Source organism: Sarcophilus harrisii, chromosome X (assembly GCF_902635505.1).
Source record: "Sarcophilus harrisii chromosome X, mSarHar1.11, whole genome shotgun sequence".
NCBI lineage: Eukaryota > Metazoa > Chordata > Mammalia > Dasyuromorphia > Dasyuridae > Sarcophilus > Sarcophilus harrisii.
The window spans coordinates 81,891,649-81,909,806 of record NC_045432.1 but is presented as its reverse complement, the minus strand read 5'-3'; the positions used below and the strand labels follow the sequence as shown (position 1 = coordinate 81,909,806).

General features: G+C 52.5%; 3 protein-coding genes and 2 non-coding genes across 5 annotated transcripts; 3 read left to right on the top strand and 2 right to left on the bottom strand.

The window, feature by feature from the left end:
- Positions 1–4,153: 4,153 nt before the first annotated feature.
- Positions 4,154–6,035, top strand: LOC105751095 (tyrosine-protein phosphatase non-receptor type 18). The gene is made up of 5 exons (XM_012553418.3): positions 4,154–4,459; positions 5,132–5,399; positions 5,485–5,512; positions 5,634–5,741; positions 5,836–6,035. The coding sequence occupies exons 1-5, from the start codon at positions 4,170–4,172 to the stop codon at positions 5,901–5,903; spliced, it is 762 nt and encodes a 253-aa protein (XP_012408872.2). The 5' UTR covers positions 4,154–4,169; the 3' UTR covers positions 5,904–6,035.
- A 691-nt stretch (positions 6,036–6,726) lies between these two features.
- On the bottom strand, positions 6,727–9,400 carry IMP4 (IMP U3 small nucleolar ribonucleoprotein 4). The gene is made up of 9 exons (XM_003774985.4): positions 9,248–9,400; positions 8,942–9,050; positions 8,781–8,864; positions 8,584–8,693; positions 8,374–8,506; positions 8,126–8,280; positions 7,787–7,881; positions 7,629–7,702; positions 6,727–7,497 (listed from the first exon to the last, which is right to left on the bottom strand). Exons 1-9 carry the CDS (start codon positions 9,248–9,250, stop codon positions 7,388–7,390), a joined length of 873 nt encoding a protein of 290 aa, XP_003775033.2. The 5' UTR covers positions 9,251–9,400; the 3' UTR covers positions 6,727–7,387.
- A 238-nt stretch (positions 9,401–9,638) lies between these two features.
- Positions 9,639–10,905, top strand: LOC100916247 (coiled-coil domain-containing protein 115-like). The gene is made up of 4 exons (XM_031944398.1): positions 9,639–9,853; positions 10,032–10,114; positions 10,205–10,474; positions 10,746–10,905. Exons 1-4 carry the CDS (start codon positions 9,698–9,700, stop codon positions 10,771–10,773), a joined length of 537 nt encoding a protein of 178 aa, XP_031800258.1. The 5' UTR covers positions 9,639–9,697; the 3' UTR covers positions 10,774–10,905.
- Positions 10,906–12,469: 1,564 nt separating this feature from the next.
- TRNAE-UUC lies at positions 12,470–12,541 on the top strand. Its single transcript has one exon. It is a non-coding gene; the product is annotated as a tRNA-Glu (tRNA).
- A 527-nt stretch (positions 12,542–13,068) lies between these two features.
- Positions 13,069–13,140, bottom strand: TRNAE-UUC. Its single transcript has one exon. It is a non-coding gene; the product is annotated as a tRNA-Glu (tRNA).
- Between the last annotated feature and the right edge of the window lie 5,018 nt (positions 13,141–18,158).

Below are 18,158 nucleotides of genomic sequence, written 5' to 3'. Positions count from 1 at the left end.
ATGGCAGGATGACCAGTAGATGTTAAATATATTAAAATATAACTTAGATACACAATAAGTATACATGACCAAAACATTATTTTGCTGTACAAAAAGAATCAGACTCTGAATTATTGTACAATTAGCTTGTGAAGGAAATCAAAGATGCAGGTGTGCATAAATATAGGGACTGGGAATTCAATGTAATGGTTTTAGTCATCTCCAGAGTTCTTTTCTGGGTATAGCTAGTTCAGTTCATTACTGCTCCATTAGAAATGATTTGGTTGATCTCGTTGCTGAGGATGGCCTGATCCATCAGGACTGGTCATCATCTAGTATTGTTGTTGAAGTATATAATGATCTCCTGGTCCTGCTCATTTCACTTAGCATCAGTTCGTGTAAGTCTCTCCAGGCCTTTCTGAAATCATCCTGTTGGTCATTTCTTACAGAACAGTAATATTCCATAATTTTCATATACCACAATTTATTCAGCCATTCTCCAACTGCTGGACATCCATTCAGTTTCCAGTTTCTAGCCACTACAAAAGGGCTGCCACAAACATTCGTGCACATACAGGTCTCTTTCCCTTCTTTATAATCTCTTTGGGATATAATCCCAGTAGTAACACTGCTGGATCAAAGGGTATGCACAGTTTGATAACTTTTTGAGCATAGTTCCAAACTACTCTCCAAAATGGTTGGATTCGTTCACAACTCCACCAACAATGAATCAATGTCCCAGTTTTCCCACATCCCCTCCAACAATCATCATTATTTTTTCCTGTCATCTTAGCCAATCTGACAGGTGTGTGGTGGTATCTTAGAGTTGTCTTAATTTGCATTTCTCTGATTAATAGTGACTTGGAGCATCTTTTCATATGACTAGAAATAGTTTCAATTTCTTCATCTGAGAATTGTCTGTTCATATCCTTTGACCTGATCTCATTGTTGAAGAGAGTCACTCCTCAGAGCCACTTCCAATCCCAGAGGCCAGCCGGTGGAAGCCACTCACTTGGGAAACGAGACTCTCCAATCCCTTGTGAAACCTGTTTTCATTGGTCACAATCCAGGAGAAACAATTAACCGGATCAGCCAGGCCTGCCCAGTTTGTGCCCAAGTAAATCTGTATGGCCCCCAAGCCCATCCTAAGGAGGGGTACAAACCCAGGGAGGACTGGCAGACCCCAGGGCTTCAAACTGCTTTTGGTTTTTCCTGTCACCTTTACTAATTGGGTAAAAGCCTTCCCTTGTGAGACTGGAAAGGCTCAGAGGTTTTTGCTAAAGGAGATCAAACCCATTTAAAAGAATTACAAACTCCACTCTGCATGTCACCTTCTGTACCCACTGCTTAATGCCTTTTAAACATCATGGTGTTTGCACCCTCGACCACCCGAGCGCTCCTTTCCCTGTGTATATTACCACTATTCTGCCCATTGCCCCAACTCCTTTGAAGAGACACAAGCAGGGATTTGGGGGGAATGTCTTTGATATTTACCCTAGGAAAAGCTGTCTAGATGAGAGACATTCATGATAGTCTCGTCTGCCTCCCCCCCTCCCCCCCCCCCGCCAAGTTTTCCTCTGGGTGGGGTTCGTAATCGCAATACTAACTCCACTTTTAATTATTCTTTTTTGCTGATATTTGGCCCCTGTATCTTTAACCTCCTTCAGACTCCAAGCCATGAACTTCCAACTATTTATTCACCCTGAATGCCATGGGCTAACTGCTTCTGACACGCAGTACCCCCTGGGTGCCCTGCTGCCATCTTCAGGGCCCATGCCTCCCCTCCTCAGTCTGAGCCCCACTAGGCAGGGGTAGCTCTACACCCCTTATAGGCCCAAAGCAGCTCCCAAAGATGAGAGCCCTTTTCTCAGAACATCAAGGATCGTCCCCGGCAAAGAGCATGGTTGCAGATTTGAAGCTAGTTGGGGGGCACGTCAGCGGGAGGAAGAAAGTCGTCTAATTCGATCCTGGGTATTGCAAATATCGAAGTTCATCATTCCCAAATTATCAAATACCGGCAGAGCTTATTGTTGCCAACCCAGGGGATGTTCCGAGACACGTGGTCTGGGAGCCGAGTGGCTTTCCCCCAAACTGGGTCATTAAGGAAAGTGATTGCAATCTGCATCTTTCCAGGAGACACAGTGTCTATTCTTGCAGCTGGTTTTGGGGAACATGGCGACTCTCGTGCTCCTGTGTAGAGTGCCGGGAACGTCGGGGGTCTCTCTCTCTGAAGAACTTGCATCCCGCCTTCAGAACTGACCCCGATTCACAACATTGCAAAGATGTTTGTGAACAGGTAGTTAGTTGAAAGTGCTTCTGCTGTCAATCAAGCTGAAGGATTCCACTTCCTGAGCCACCGGGTCTCACGGGTCCTGTGCCAGAATGGCATTTTGGGTGGTGAAAAGGTAAGTGACTCCAGAGGATGTGGCCAATTCAGAGAAGGAGCTGTCCTACTGTTTGCAGCACAAGACAACAGTGAAGGGATTGGGGACCGCTAGGTGACCCGGTGGATAGAGCAGCGGCCCTGAAGTCGGGAGGACCTGAGTTCAGATTTGATCTCAGACATTTACCACTGCCTAGCTGTGTGACCCTGGGCAAGTCACTTAACCCCAACTGCCTCAGCAAAAGAAACAAAATACCAAAATTTAAGGGATTGAATATGGCGGCCTTTTCAAGTCGGGCAGATCCAGTTCAGTAGAAACTATAAAGCTGCAGTTTGCTCCTGAACTGAAAATAGGGGTCGGGGGGGAGTCAGCTCCTTCAGTTTGTTAAACCTATTGTTCCCATAACGAGGCTGGGTTTGTATCATCTGCAAAGAGTTGTGGGAAAGTGGAGCCAGCCCCCCACATGTCCCCGGCTGCCTTTTGTGTGCTCTAGAACCTTCTCAAGGGAGCTTGTTTTGTCTAATACAGACGTGCAGACATATATATGCACGGATGTCCACCTACATATCTACACTTGCACCAATGCAAACAGTTCCGGTGTCAAATACTGAACATATATTATATATATATGCCATGAGCAGCTGATTTAACCCCCCCCCACAACAACCGGAATGGCTGGCTTGATTCATGACTCCACCAAAGGAAATCTACTCTACTCGTTTTGCTACAGCCCCTCCCACAATGGCCATTTTCCTTTTTTCTTGTTAGTGCTCTGTGAAACCTCAGAATTGCCTTAATTTTCTTTCTTTCTTTTTTTGTTGAAGCAATCAGGGTTAAGTGACTTGCCCAGGGTCACAGCTAGGCAGTGTTAAGTGTCTGAGATCACATTAGAACTCGGGTCCTCCTGACTTGAGGGCTGCTGCTCTACCCACTGTGCCACCTAGCCGCCCAAGCCCCGCCATAAATCCCTCTGGCAGGCTGGTAACTCCTGTCTTTTGGAATCACGTTTTTAGACACACCAAAGAAAATAGACAGCAGGGCACACGAAACCAATTTTATTGAAACAGTTGTGCAGCCCTTCTCTGAAAAGCCGCTTTGCGGGCCTAGCTCGAGAACCCCGGCTTTAAGGCGGAGCTCATGTGCCGGCACCCCAGGAAGGCTGTGGACATCAAATTACCTCATGTTTGCCTGGTAACCGTGCGAGCTTCCCGCCACTGAGGGCAGAACTGTACCCACCACCTGCTGCCCCTCATCACGACTCCACAAAAACCTGGCCCAAGGAGGTGACCGGGAGCCACGTGAACATTTGTGGCGCAGGCGACTCGGGGTCCCCAAGCCTGGCAGGCCGAGTTCATTAGTAGTCAGGCTTTAGGCCAGGGGGGAGTCCCGCAAATGGGAACCTAACCTGGGCTCTCAAACCCATGCCTGGGGCCATGGGCGGTATTGGGAGGCTCCAATTGGATCAGACCCGTGCCCTGGGTCTGGCCATGGCGGAGGTTGGGAAGGCATTTGTAGAGCACGGAGCATAGTGACTGACACATTAGTAGGCCCAGAATAAAGGTTCCCCCCCCCCCACCTCCCCCACAGTCACTGTGGTTCTCGGGCCTCCCCTGGAACACACGGGTGTAACCCTCCTCAGCCAGGACCCAAGTGAGCAGAGATTTTTCTCCTCCCTGAAGGCTGCTTTTGTCAGCTCCTGGCTTCCTTCCCCCCCCTGCTGCCGTAGAGGCCCCAAATGGAGCGCTGCTCCCTGAACTACATCAGCAGAGTCCTGTGCAGAAAGTCCATGGGGGAATCTGCTCGGAGATGGGAGACTCCTCAGCTTTCTGGGCCTTCCTTGGGCCTGTGCCTGCCTCGAACTTGCCGCCTCCCACTTTCAGCACCCCTGCCATCTGGCGCCCCAGCAGCCAGGAAGGCTCCCATGTCGGGCCCAGGGCCTCCTCACAGCAGGCCAGCTTCACGTCATCGCCTGGGCTGGGCTTGGCTAGGCCACACTTCCTGAGAGGAAGCTCAGGGGCCCTGAAGCCTCATTCTCCCTCCCAGTCTTCTCTTCCCCCAAAGCTGAGGAGTCCTCCCCTTGAAGCTTCTGCTGGCAGGTACAGCTTCTCTTGCAGGCTCTCCCTTTGGGCCCGTTTCAGCCTCTGAGGGGTGGGGCAGCAACAGCTTCTCGGCAGGTTTGGGGGGAACTTAGCAGCTCTTGCCAGCCCCCATCCCTGCCCTCCCTACCCCGAGGTGTCACCGGGCACTTTTTCCTCCTGAAGGCTAAGCTAGATCTGAGGGAGGCCCCCTTTCCTTCAGGGTTTAGCCCTCTCGGCCTGGCTCTGCCGAAACAAGCCTTAGTGAAAGCCTGCCCCTTGCCCCATTTCTAGGGTCCCTAGCGGGGGAGGACGCATCTTCGACCCTGGGGTCCCCCAGCAGCACGGGGCACGACTTGCCAGCTGCCCGGACCCTTTCCTTTACCCTTGGTTTGAGGCAAGGCGATCCCGTTTCTCTGACTGCCCCCGCCTGATGCCCGAGACAGCGGGGCAAGGGCGAGTCAGCTAGAAAAGCCTTTATTCAAGTGTGGCTTTGGCTAGGGAGGCGTCTGGACCCGAGGGCATGTGCCTGGCGGCCTCGCACTCTCCCTCTCTCGAAGGAGGGCTCAGCTGAGCTTGGAGCTCCAAATGTGTGGCTTGGGGAGCTCTAAGTACCGGCCGGCCTCTCCCAGGGGTCGGGGTCCATTTCCTGCCTCTGTGCCCAAGTGGCTGCTTTCAGCTCCCCGCTGTCAGTTTTTTTCCAGGGCCTCGGCACCCGGCTGCACCAGTCATGGCTGCGACATACGCCTCAGTGCAGAAGCGGGGCCACCCTCCGGCCCCGGCCTGCGACCCTGCCGAGGAAGAGCCCGAGGGGGCCGTGTACAGCACCGTCAAGCCCAGGGCTCTGCGTGGGGGACCCGCGACTCCCACAGAATACACTGTGGTGGCCCATCCTGGCTCAGCAGCCCTAGAAAGCCCAGCGTGCTCCTCCCCGGGTTCGGGGAGGCCCTTGCTGTCCTCAGTAAGTGGCAAAGCTGGGAGGCTGGAACATGCCGGGCAGGCCAGTTTCCCGGGCCTCCTTCCAGTCACTGCCTTTTTTTCTCTAGGTCGTTGCCCCCAGCACCACAAGGAAAGGTAAGTAGGGAAGTAGCTGGAGGTAGAGACCGGTGGAGGCCCGATGCAGGGGCTGGGGAGTGGGCATCTCCCCAGGAGCCTCAGGGTTTTGAACCGGGATTTTGCGGGATCTTGCCCACAGCCAGCACCCCTTCCAGGAACTGCCCCGGGCCCGAGGCCTACGAAGATGTGACGGACATTGCGGTTCCAGGCCTGGGCCCCGGTGGCCTCCAGCCCAGCGGCGGCCTTGGTGAGTGGCAGCAGAGAGCACCCGGCTTTTCCTCCGGCCCCTTTCCTATCCTCCCAAATCTTCCTCGGGTCTCAACCCTTCCCTCTTCCCACAGGCTTCAACATTCGAATCGGGAAACCAAAAGGTCCCCGGGATCCTCCGGCCGAGTGGAGTCGAGTGTAGGAAACCTGTGGCGCTTCCTTCCCTGGAGCCCGGGCCCAAGGCAGCTTTGGCTCCCGTTCCTTAGGCAAACATTAGGGAGGTGGGGCACCAAATTAGAGGTCACTTTTTGCAATAAAACTTTTCCCCATCCTGGATGAGGTGTCCTTGTGCCTCGGCCTCGGCGTACCCCAGGGCGTCAGGGTGCCGAATTGGCTCCAGAGGGGGAAGCACAGAAGGGTTAGATTTGTTCTGCCCTTCTAAGGCCCCAGTCGGCAGCACTGAAGAGAGGAAATTGGCCTTAATGAGAGGGAAGCCTTCTTAAGGGTAAAAGATCTGAGTGAAACAGGCCCCGCTGGGAAGGAAGAACAAGGGCCCTCATTCCTGCACAGGGGGGGATTCCCGGATGGAGATGGATGGTACTAAATGGCTAGCTAGATAATACCTCAGGATCCAGTCCCCAAGATTGTCTGAGACCTAATTCATTGCTGCCCCAGGAAACGTGACAAAGCTTAGACCCAGCAGTTACTCTTGGTTTGTGTCCTCAGCAGAGGAAGGCTCCAGAGCCTGGGTTCGGGTACCTGGCCCAGCTCCCTAATTTCCACCCGTCCCTGACTTTGCGATCGACTGTGGTGTAACCACTTGAGGCTCCGGGCCTCAAAGGGCCAATTTCCCCTGGCTTCCGTTGCCTGTACCCAAACCAGCACATGCCAGAGAACGGTTTTCAGCGTGTCCACCACAGGAAACAAAGAAACCTTTAGCACTGGCCGGATGTAACGCTCACCCTCCCAGTGCCTTGAGCACAAGGTCCCCAAAACACAAAAGCGCAGAGGAGGCAACAATAGAATGGTCCCCTCGCAGGCAAAGGCTGGTTTCCTCACCTTTTGCCTTGGTCTGCGGTCTAGCTTGTAAACAGAATTTTAATGTCTTGGTCTCTAAATGTGAATAGCTAGAGCCACACTAGGCAGCCTAGACCCGTGTTTTAGAGCTCAAGTCATGGTTTAATCCATCACTTTCAGAGTGAGGAAGAGTCTAATCTGGAAGCTCTCCTGGGCAGGGGACCTCCCCCTGCTGCAGCAAAAGGTACAAAGCATAAATCGCCAAGTAGATTACAATACAATCAATACCATGATAATACAGGGTGTGAGTGGTTGCCCGTGACAAGGCTGAAGAGGCACGATAACAGGAGTGTTTCCAGTCCTGTGGGAACAGTCCTGAATCCCTGGGGGTTGTTATCGAGACCACAGTTCAGTGACGGGAACAAGAGTTCTTCAATCTTTGGTTCACGGCACTTTGATTCACACACGTACGCGAGAAGACGTGGTCAAGAATTGGCTATTTCAAGTTGTGTTGCAAGAGTCCCGTTCCCGAGTCAGACTCTGCTGGGAAAATGGTAACGCTTAAAAGAAAAAAAACCTAGACCATCACGTTGACAATTATGAAAATCATAATTGTTTTCCCGAGTGCACAATCTGATGCCAGCTCTGCAGATGCTTTCTTGGGGCCCGCTAGATGCTGAGGAAGGTCCTCTTGCGGGCCGTGTGGGTATACGGGTGCCAGCGCCACTCCACATCTGCGGTGGCTTCTTGTTCTAGTGTGCCCAGGCGGATCATGTACACTGCAAAACCAGAGATGCCCGTGTTAGACCTCAGGTGGGGGCCCGGTTAATCTTTCCTAACTTCGGTTGTTTCAAATTTGGAACCACGGGCTCGGTTCCATGGCCTGCTTCCCCCAAGTCTCTATACTCACGTTTCATCTCAAATCTCGGCCCCACCTCTGTCAGCTCCACCGTGTGATGATCTGGCTTCCGGTACACATGATGCCTAGGAGGACACAAGGGATGTTGTTAACTCTGGCCCGTAGGGACCCACCTACCTTCTGCCCTCTGGGGACGGGCCTGGATTTACCGGAAAGAAATGAAGTCATCCTGGTTGGCAAAAGTAATGACCCGGCGGCTCTCATCCTTGGGTACCGGGAAGAGGTATCGGAGAATGTCTGAGACCTGGGAAAGGACGACAGGCTAGAGCAAGAGTCCTGGGCTGGAGAACATTGTGTGTGTGTGTGTGTGTGTGTTTGCACACGTATACATGTGCACATATATGTACATATGTATGAACGTGTATATACAAAGACACATGTACACATATATATTTTCCCTTTGAGGTTGCCAGAGAGGTGACCTAGAGATCATCCCCTTGAATAGCAAGTATCCCTCTAGGTAACGGTCCTCCAGCCCCAGGACTTACTCGCTGTCCAAGGCGGGAGGAGAATCCGTGAAAGATAAGGTGGGGAAAGGCCTGTGGGGCAGTGCCAAGGTCAGGGACATCGTGTCGCATCACCACATTACACAGTGTGAAATAGGCAGTGGGCCCAAAGGGCAGGTGGCTTACGATGAGGCCAACTGTTGGGAAAGGGGGGGAGAATCAAGGAACGACATCGACAAAAAGGCAACCGGGCCACCCACCCCCACCCCCGTCCCACCCCTTGGGCTTGCCTGGGGTCCCCCGATGCTCGTGCACCAGCAGCAGATCGGTCACTCCGTTGGCCTTACAAGCCCGGACCAGGGCCCCCATTTCATGGCGCCCCCGGTTCATCTTCTGAGCCCCAGGAAATATCAGCTTCAATTCCTGCGTGAGAGGCCCAGAACTAAGGGCTCGGGTTCCCCAGAATCCCATTTCCCCGGCCCCAGCCCTGACTCACCCACCTTGGCAAACATCTTGAGCCGAGAGCTGGGGTCCCGAGAAGTGGTGATCATGATCCTCGGGTCTTCCACGCCTGCCCAGCGGTACTCGTCATCTTGGTGGTTCAAGACACCTTTGGGGGAGGAGAAGGAAACAGCCGCGGATCAAGGAGGGCTTCTCGGAGGGGGAGGTGGCCAGGGAGCCGGGGACCTCCTCTTACCTTCACTCCCGTCGTCATCGAACTCCAAGGCCTTCTGGAGAGTCAGGGCTTCTCTTCGGAGCTCGGTGGGAAGCGGCTGATTTTCTGCAAGAGCAAAGGGCCGGTGAGAAGAAAGGGGAGGGGGCGGGAGAGGCCAGGAGGGCTCCCGGGGCCGTCCCTACCATCGAGGGCTTGCTTGAGCTTCAGCTTCTTCTCCTCCAGAAGATGCTGCTTCTGCTCCTGGGCCTTGCGGTACAGATACTCCCGGCGCAGGCGGGCCTCGCGGCGAAGCTGCGGAGGGACGGGGGCAGAGGGGATCGCGGCCTCAGGGTCCCGCCGAGCTCCGGTCGGGCGATTCCCGGGCTCCCCCCCTCTCTGTCCCCCGCTGCCCTCTGCCCCTCCTTCCCGTCTCCACCCCACCTCCCAGCCAGGGGCCCTCGGGCCCGGGGGGGGGGGTCCCATCCGGCCCACAAAACCCCAGTTCTGACCATGGCCGCGGCAAGGCAGCCGCCACTCGCAGCAAAGCAGCGTTCCTCGTGGGGGGACGGAGAACCAGTGCGCGTGTGCGATCCCGCCCTTCTCTCGAGGTAGGAAGCGTGGCTACGGGCGCGGGCAGTCGGCTTCGCCCCACGCTCACAGGCTCATTGGCCCGCGGGCCAATCGATCTTCTCTTGGCCGACAGTCGGACGGCAGGAGGCGGGCTCGAAAGACCGGAGAACGAGGAAGTTCCGGCCCCTTTGGTCTGGCCGCGGCCCGCCTCCAGCGCCAGCTTCCGCTCCGAACTGCCCGGGCTTCCGGCTCGCTTCTCCTGCCCTCGTTCATCATGGCGCTCTAGGTCGTCGCGAGGTGGCTGACGGGAGCACGCTGAGGACGTCGAGTGGCTGGTTTCCGGGAAGGGGTGGGGCAGGCAGAAGAACTCTTGTTGGCGTCTCGCGGTAATGGCGACGGCCGCGGGTAGTTCGAGTTCGGCCGCCGCCGGGGCCGAATTCTTGCGAGCGCTGAGGACCGAGCTCGATTTGTACATCGTGCAGATACTCCAGGAACTCGAGCAGCTGGAAGAAAAAAGGGCGACCCTGAACGCCCTAGTGGAGGAGGTGTGGGGTCGGCCTCGAAGTGTAACCCGAAGCGGGGGTGGGGGGTGGGGGGGAAGGGGGAAGGGAAGGGGCACTCCGGGTCCTCTCCCTCCCCTGCCCCTTGACCTTAATTCCGTCCCCGGGCCTTGCCCCTAACCCTGCTCCCGGCCCTCTGAAGTGCTGGTTCTCCCTTTCTAAGTCTCGCTACAACTTGGGGACCAATGCTGTCAGCCCCCTTCAATGTGGCTCCTCTGTGACGCCCCTCTTCCGTGCCTGCACTAGGTAAGCGAGAAAGGCGGGCCGCCCTCGGAGGGAAAGGGCGCAGGAGGCACCAGTGTGGCTCCTGATCCCATTCTGAACTTCCTTCCTCAGTGAGCCCGAATCCGGTCAGCCCCAGGTGACTCCCACTGAACCCGAGGCCCCGAAGGACTCGCCACCCCAGGAGGCCCATGGCGTGATTGAGCGTGAGGAGGCCTTGCTTCCCCCAGTGCCTCACGAGCAGCCGCAGCAAGAGGACTCTCCTGTGCTGCCCCAGCAGCCCACCGCCTTACACCGAGCCAACTCCTCAGCAGGATCCCCTGAACTGGTTTGCTCTCTCGGGGCCCCGCAGTCTGCGGCAGGCCCGGAGAACCTTCCGGAAAGGTGAGCCACCCTTAGGGTGCTCCCAACCTTAAGGGATCGCCCATTTGTTAGAGACCCGAGGGGCTTTGGCCCGGCCACTTCCCTCCCTCCAAGGTGGGGTGAGAGCAAGTCGCAGAATTTCCCATTTGCTCCCCAAAGATTTCTTTGCTCGGTTGTTCTTTATTTCCAGGGAGGCTGTGTTGGGGCCAGGTAGCAGGAAATGCTGCTTGCCTGTAACCGGCTTTCTTTCTTCCTCCCCATTCTCCCCACCCTCCCGTTCTGTACCGTCCAGCTCTGCTGATGGTAGCGGAGATTGCTGAGCTTCAGAGCCAAATAAAGGGGAGAAGAGGCCGGATCCAAACCCTACGACAGGAGAAGCGGAAACTCCTCCATCAGCTGAAGATGGCTTGAAGATATCAAAATCTGGAGTGCAAATAAATGATCAGTCTCAAGTTTCATGACCTCCCGGTTGTCTTTCTAGCCTTTTGCCTTCAAGTCCTTTCTATACCTTGGCTTTCTAGACCCCTGTAGCTTCAGGGCCCCCCTGCGCCCATGTCCGTCTCCCCCTCTGGGTTCCATTCTCCTGGCTTCTGGCCCAGACGAAGCATTTTCTGCCTCCTCTTTTCCAGAGTTTATCCCAATCAGCTGAGGTCCTCTAGCATTTCACCATGGGCCGACTGGAATGTCGGCCTTCCCCATCTTAGTGTGATGCCCTAAGAAACTGAAGCAAGACAGAGATTGGGTTTTAATCTTTTAATGTGGAGAGTCTAATAAGCTAGCTGACCGGCGGGACTGGCGTCCAAATCATTCCGTCTAGAGTGACTGAGGCACAGTAACCAGCACAGCAAGCGGATGATCCAGAAGCAAGAAGAATGCGATTAGGTCGTCAGGCACCCATTATACCAAAAATTACATTTCTCACAGCCTAAAGCAATAATACAATAATTGCGTAAACATAAGCTTACATAAATAAAAAATAATTTTTATAAATTGCATGCACACGATGATGGGAAGGGGCTCAAGGGGACTTTCCAAGTTCAGTATTTTTTGAGAACAATAACTGATCTTCTCTGGAGAAACGCCTCAGTGATGTGATGCCCAGGTAAGCAGAAGAACAAAAATAGGCAAGGTCCCTCTATGGTCACGCTTGTCACTTTGATCTAGTGCAGGAGGCTAAGTTCAGGTTCTCGGGAGAAACTCGGGGTCCTTTTGGGTTCCACATTATAGTCACCTTGGGCTGGGGTTCCAGGGTGACATGGAAATGATCCTATTTACTGTCTGAATAAATGTGGGGCAGGAACTGGGACTCGAAGCCTTTCTCCAGGAGCCATCGATGAGTTCACTAAGCACATACTAAGCTTGGCTACCGGTAACCTTGGGTCCGAGGGTACCAAGATGACTAGAAAGGGTAGAGAAATGAAAGTACAATCAGACAGACTTTGGAAGTCGAAGAACAGGCAGGTAGGTGATAGCAAACTATTCGTAGTTGAGGTGCGGCGGAAGGGGAGGTCGTGGGCTAAAGTAGACCGGGGAACTGATGTACAACGTGATGTACCCCCAGTATGAAGCTGTAAAATGGGTATAGCAGTATATTCCTCTCCTCACCCCCACCCCGCTTGGGGGCGTTGTGAGGCTCGAATGACGTCAGATCAGTGAAACGCTTTTCTAGGTGCTTAGGAGCACCGGCTTGTTCTCTTCCCAGTTTGGGTCTCGTTCCCCTCCCCTTTCTTTCCCAGCTCGGCAGAGCACAGAAAAGGTTTAGGGCCGAGGGACTCGAGAGCGAGACTTGACGTATCTGTCCCTGGCTGGTGCTCCCAAAATGCCCGCGAGGTTCGGTCGGAGGCCCCCTTAAGGAAGGTTGTGTGGGGGGGTATGTGTGTGTGTGTGGGGGAAACAATGGACGAAGTAAGCGCAGGCGCAGAAGTTCCGAAGTAATGGCCAGAGTCCTTTAGGGGGCGTGCTAAGCCAGCGACTTGCAACTATGATGTAGATCACTTAAGACGGCTACGTCCGCATTCCCATATGGTCTAGCGGTTAGGATTCCTGGTTTTCACCCAGGCGGCCCGGGTTCGACTCCCGGTATGGGAAATGGCTTTTAAGAAAAAAATTTTTAGTTCTTGCCTCGTCAAAGTTCTTCCTGTGGGATTCTGGGAGCGCCAGATTATTGCGGGAGGTTCGGGAGAGGGTAGAGCTGTTTCTGTCTAGGTAAAAAGGAGTGCGGAGTAAAGCTGCGCGGTAGGCTGCGGCTCGTGGAGCAAGGTGACGAGGCAGAGCGCGCGGCCCTGGGGAGCCCGAATGTGGGGCTCAGGTCGGGGAGCGGGGCCCGGGACGCCTAAGAGGCGACGGAGGCCACGCGACGCTGGACTCGAGAAGTCCTCAGCTCAAGCCTTCTTTTGCCAGTCCGGGCAAGTTTCCTCATGTGCAAAGTGGGCCATCATAGGAAGGAGAGGACACCCACGGCTGTAGTGAAAAAGCTTGGCCGGGGCCTCGGCTCAGAGACGTTGGGGGAAGGGAGGAGAGGCCAGCCCAGCCTAGCCCTCCCCCCTCCGCCGCCCAAAGTCCCCTGTCTCGGGCTCTTCCCTGCACCCAAGCATCCAAAAAGGAGCGTCGCCTCCTTCCCATACCGGGAGTCGAACCCGGGCCGCCTGGGTGAAAACCAGGAATCCTAACCGCTAGACCATATGGGAGGGCTGCCCGAGCCCGGCCTCTGTCTTTCTAGAGTGTGTAGGCGCTGGTTTCACAACGCCCTTCCCCCAACACCCCTCCTCCTTTACCCCCGCTGGGATCACTCCCGCCGTGACAGTAGTCCTGGCTGTGGGGCCCACTCGAGCGATAGGCCCGGCCTCAGCCGGGACTGCGCGTGAGGCGCCAGGGGCCCCAGCCCCCCTTTACCTGAAGGCCCCCACCCCAAATCCCCGGCGGCTGCGTTGTTGCAGGGCCCGGCCTCGGGAAATCGCCAACCCCAATGACCTTTGACCCCCGCGAGCTCTGTGCCGTGAGGAAAAATCAATCAATCGTGTCTGATGAAGCTCCTAAGTGGCAGGCCGCCCGCCAAGCGCAGGGGATGCAGAGAGGTCGAAGGCAGTCCCTGCCCTGGGCGGGAGGGGAGGCCCGAACGGCCTCCGTGCCCTTCCGGGTAGCTGCCTACTACTGGCTCCTTCCCATCCCGAAAAATAGCCCTCGCTTGGGCGCGAATTTCCCGGGGAGTGTAACTCCCGCCCTCTCCTTCCTTTTGATGCTAAACTCCTTGGCCAGCCCACCGAGCCCGGGGCCTGCGTAGGCCGCCCTCTCGCCTTAACCGCTTGAGCCGGTGCGCTCTCCTGGCCTCCCACACCGGCGTGGCTCCCCCTCTCCGTCCCCGCCACACGTCTACGTGACCCCTCTGAGCGGCCGCCCACCGCCTCGCGGTCCTTGTGCGGGTCCATCTCTTCGCCTCGGGAATCTCTTCCTGCTCCCGAGGCTCAATCCCCACTTATTAAGCACCGAGGGGGTCAAGTAGCCGGGAAACAAAAGAGGCAAAGCTCAGCCCGTGCCCTCGAGGCCCCCGAACTCTAAGGGCAAGACGGTCCCTAAGAAAAATGTTGAGTCGAAATGAACCTTGAAAAGGGAAGAGGGGGAGCCTCTCCATGCATAGCTGCAGTGTACCCGGGAGCCCACAAAAAGCAATCAACAAGACTTGGCCTTTGTGTAATTATCATCTAAAAGCAAGTCCTGCAAAATGCAGCTATTTCTCAGCAGGCGTTTCAGTCCTCCCCCCCCCCCTCCCCCCCAGCACTTCCCTTCACTAACTCACCGTGAGCCTGGTCCACTTGCGGGTAAGTTGCGCAGAAGCATCAAAGTGGGCTTCCCGGGTGCAGGAGGCGCCGCCAGGGGCCGAGGCCTTCTCCGTCTGTTCCTCCCGGGACTGGGCCCTGGCCCAGCTCGGCCCTCACGAGCTTCCCTTCTGGCCACGACGTAGTTCTTTCGAAACTTCGCCAAATCCCGAACCATTTAGTGCGGAGGAAAGGACGGGACTTGATCTCCGGCCCTTTCTGAGGCCGCGAACCCAGGCTTCTGCCGTTAGGGGCAATGTCTCCAGGTCGGTAAGCGGACTTTGTAGTTTTCCTTAGCGAAACCATGCGAATAGAGCGCTGGGGGCCGAGGAGCCGCAGCGAGCCGTCCTTTGTTTCTGAGAGCAGCAGGGGGACGCTTTCTGGTGTGCAGGGAGACCTTCGGTCCATATTCTGTGGTTTACCAGGGGCTCTATCTCTGATCAGCCTGAGCACCCCAGCCGTGTTCCAAGCATGGGCCTCCGGGCACACACAAGGACGTGGGTCATTTCCTCTTTATCTTTTCATTCAAAAAAAGCATCCTCTGTATTTTACTAGGTTTACTCACCATCTTGGGGGGGGCGGGGAATTTGGAACACAAGGCAAGGATCCATGGTGAAAAATGATCCCTGCGTATGTTGTCATTTTTATTTTTATTTTTTTTACATTTTTGATTAGAGCTTTTTATTGACAAGCCACACGCATGGGTCCTTTCTCAGCACCGACCCTCGCAAAACCTGCTGTTCCAACTTTTCCCCTCCTTCCCCCCAGCCCCTCCCCCACATGCAGGCAGACCCATACATGTTAAATACGTTAAAGGAGATGTGAAACACAGTATGTGTAGACATATTTATACAGTTGTCTTGCTGCACAAGAAAGATCGGATTTAGAAAGAAGGTAAAAAATAACCTGAGAAGGAAAGACAAAAAACATGCCCATGTTTTGAAAAGCAACAACTTTAATAAAATATAAAAAAATAAGGAATGAAAACATCATGCTCTGAAAAGTTCCTGACAATTAAAACAATTCTATATATGAAATCCTCGATCCAACTTGAAACCCTAGAGTCAGTCACTAAAAACTAGGCACTAAAAGCCATCCAAGGCCCGTGTATTGGGGCGTTCCTATGAATAGACATCCCTGGACATTCAAATGCACCTGAGAGGCATTCACCCCCCAAACAATGGGAAAGATCTCATTTAGGACCTTTATTTTTGCTGGCTCTTTTCCAGGGCTTTTTTTTCAATTGCAAAACAACTGCAGTTCTAAGGCTGCTGATAGAATTACAAGTCTCACAAATACTTTTAAGTATATTCTTTTCTCCAATGGGAAATACTTGAAAACCAATCACACGCGTTTGTTCCCAGATCTAATCTGGTTGCATTTCCCAAAGTCTTCACTTTCCTAATCCATCAGACATTAAAGCCTTAGTGTTTTACCCATCCAGCCCTCTTTGTAGTGGCCAGAAACTGGAAACTGAGTGGCTGCCCATCCGTTGGAGACTGGCTGAATAAATGGTGGTAGAAGAGTGTTATGGAATATTACTGTTCTGTAAGAAATGACCAACAGGAGGATTTCAGAAAGGCCTGGAGAGACTGACAGGAACTGACGCTGACTGAAACGGGCAGGACCAGGAGATGATTCTATACTTCAACAACAATACTGTATGATGATCAATTCTGATGGACCTGGCCCTCTTCAACAATGAGAGGAACTAAATCAGATCCAATAGAGCAGGAATGAACTGAACCAGCTACGCCCAGGGAAAGAACTCCGGGAGCTGACTAAGAACCACCACATAGAATTCCCAATCCCTCTAGTTTTGCCCGCCTGCATTTTTTGATTTCCTCCACAGGCTGATTGTACACTATTTCAGAGCCCGATTCTTTCTGTACAGCAAAATAACCCTATAGACATGTCTACTTATATTGTATTTAACTTATACTTTAACATATTTAACATGTATGGGTCAATCTGCCATCTGGGGGGGAGGGGGAGGAGGGGAAAAGTTGGAACAAGAGGTGTGGCAACTGTCAGTGGTGAAAAATTACCCCTGCATAGAACTTGTAAATAAAAAGTTATAATAAAAAAAATTTTTTTTAAATGTTTTACTCATCAAGGTGTGAATCTATCTTCTTATCATTCAGTTAAAATGTGATACCGCGGGGCCAGCTAGGTGGCCCAGTGGATAGCGCACGGGCCCTGGAGTCAGGAGGATTTGAGTTCAAATGTGGTCTCAGACACTTGGCACTGGCGTGTGACACTTGCCTCTGATTGCCTGACCCCCCTCCCCCCCCAAAAAAAAGAAATACTCTGTGGGAGCAATCTTCTACACGAATATATAACTTTCAAACCGACGAGCAAGCAGATGGCAAGCCTAAAATGGTTTTAGTTGTCTGGGCCAGGAAGTTGGAAATAAAGAAAGGTCACAAACTCGTAACCGTCAGATTCTAGTTTCCTTTTTATTTGCCAGCCATGAAAACAGTCCAGAAATCCTCGATCGCACCAATAAGATCCACGATACAACATTTACAGTTGTCCTGCCATGGTCAGAGAAATCTGCCAAGGAAAAAGGAAGGACACAATTGAAACAATTATCAGGCCGGCTCCCTCAAGCTTAAGTGTGCTCACAGACTGACCTTTCATAGAGAGACCAAGTCCACAAAATTCCCTTGGTTTGGTTTGACTTTAGCTAGAAGTCATAGAAACCTTTCGGAACAGCCAAACATTATTCAGAGTCATATTGACCGGGTGGGCAATATTCCTGCTGGAAAAGAAAATCACATCCAGAGCATCCTGCCCCGATCTTCATCAGTAAGATGGATCATCTCCTCCTTCTCGGGTACCTACATCTTTCTACCTGAAACATCTCCCGATTGAACTTCCTTTGGGTAGCTCATGCCATTTCCCTTAAATAGCGGACTCCAAACAACTGTATGTGAATTTAAATCTCAGAGCAAATCCCAAGAGATTTTAGCTCACCCGGCAAGTTTCGAGGAATCCCAGTTTAGGGCAAGGAATAGTCCCTGTTTCTTCCACTTGCACTGACGGTTGGCAATAAATAGAAACATTCAGCCTTGGGATAAATAGGAGTTCTTTCCAAAAATATTCATTCGAATTTCCAATTTAAACACATGCTGATGTACAAAGCAGACCTTACACAGGGTTTCATCAATCACACAGATTCTTTCGTGGAACAGGTAAGACTGAATAAGCTCTTGAGAATGATCATCCAGAGAACCTGGCAAAGCCTTCAAAAAACTGTACAGATGATGAGAATCTACAAGGCTTTTGGGGGGGGGGGGACTTTCCCCAAACATCAAACATTTATCATCATTATTCATTATAAAGAAAACTCTACCGAATGAAATACTTAAGACCATTTCTCCACTTTTGACCACAATTGAGGTCAGATGGATCATTTCCCAACATTCCCAACGGAAGAGGTAGTTTCCCGAGAATAAAAAAGCAGGGCACTCTCGTGAGCAGTTTTCACCTGGACAGCATTTCTTATATGATCGTTTCCCAAAATCATCCTGCAAAAAGAGCATGAGCATAACGTAAATATAATATTTCAGACTTAAAACAGGAAAAAAAAGCCAGTTAAATAAATAATATCAATTCAGCTGAATGCATTTGTAAATAATCTCACATAGAGAATGGTTTCATCCAGCTTTCAATTGTGCTGTTCTTTTTTGTGTGTTTGTTTATTTTTTTTTGCTGTTCTTTTTTGTTTTTGTTTTTGTTTATTTTTTTTGCTGTTCTTTTTTGGGTTTTTTTTGCTGTTCTTTTTTGTTTTTGTTTTTGTTTATTTTTTTTTGCTGTTCTTTTTTGTTTTTGTTTTTGTTTATTTTTTTTGCTGTTCTTTTTTGTTTTTGTTTTTGTTTATTTTTTTT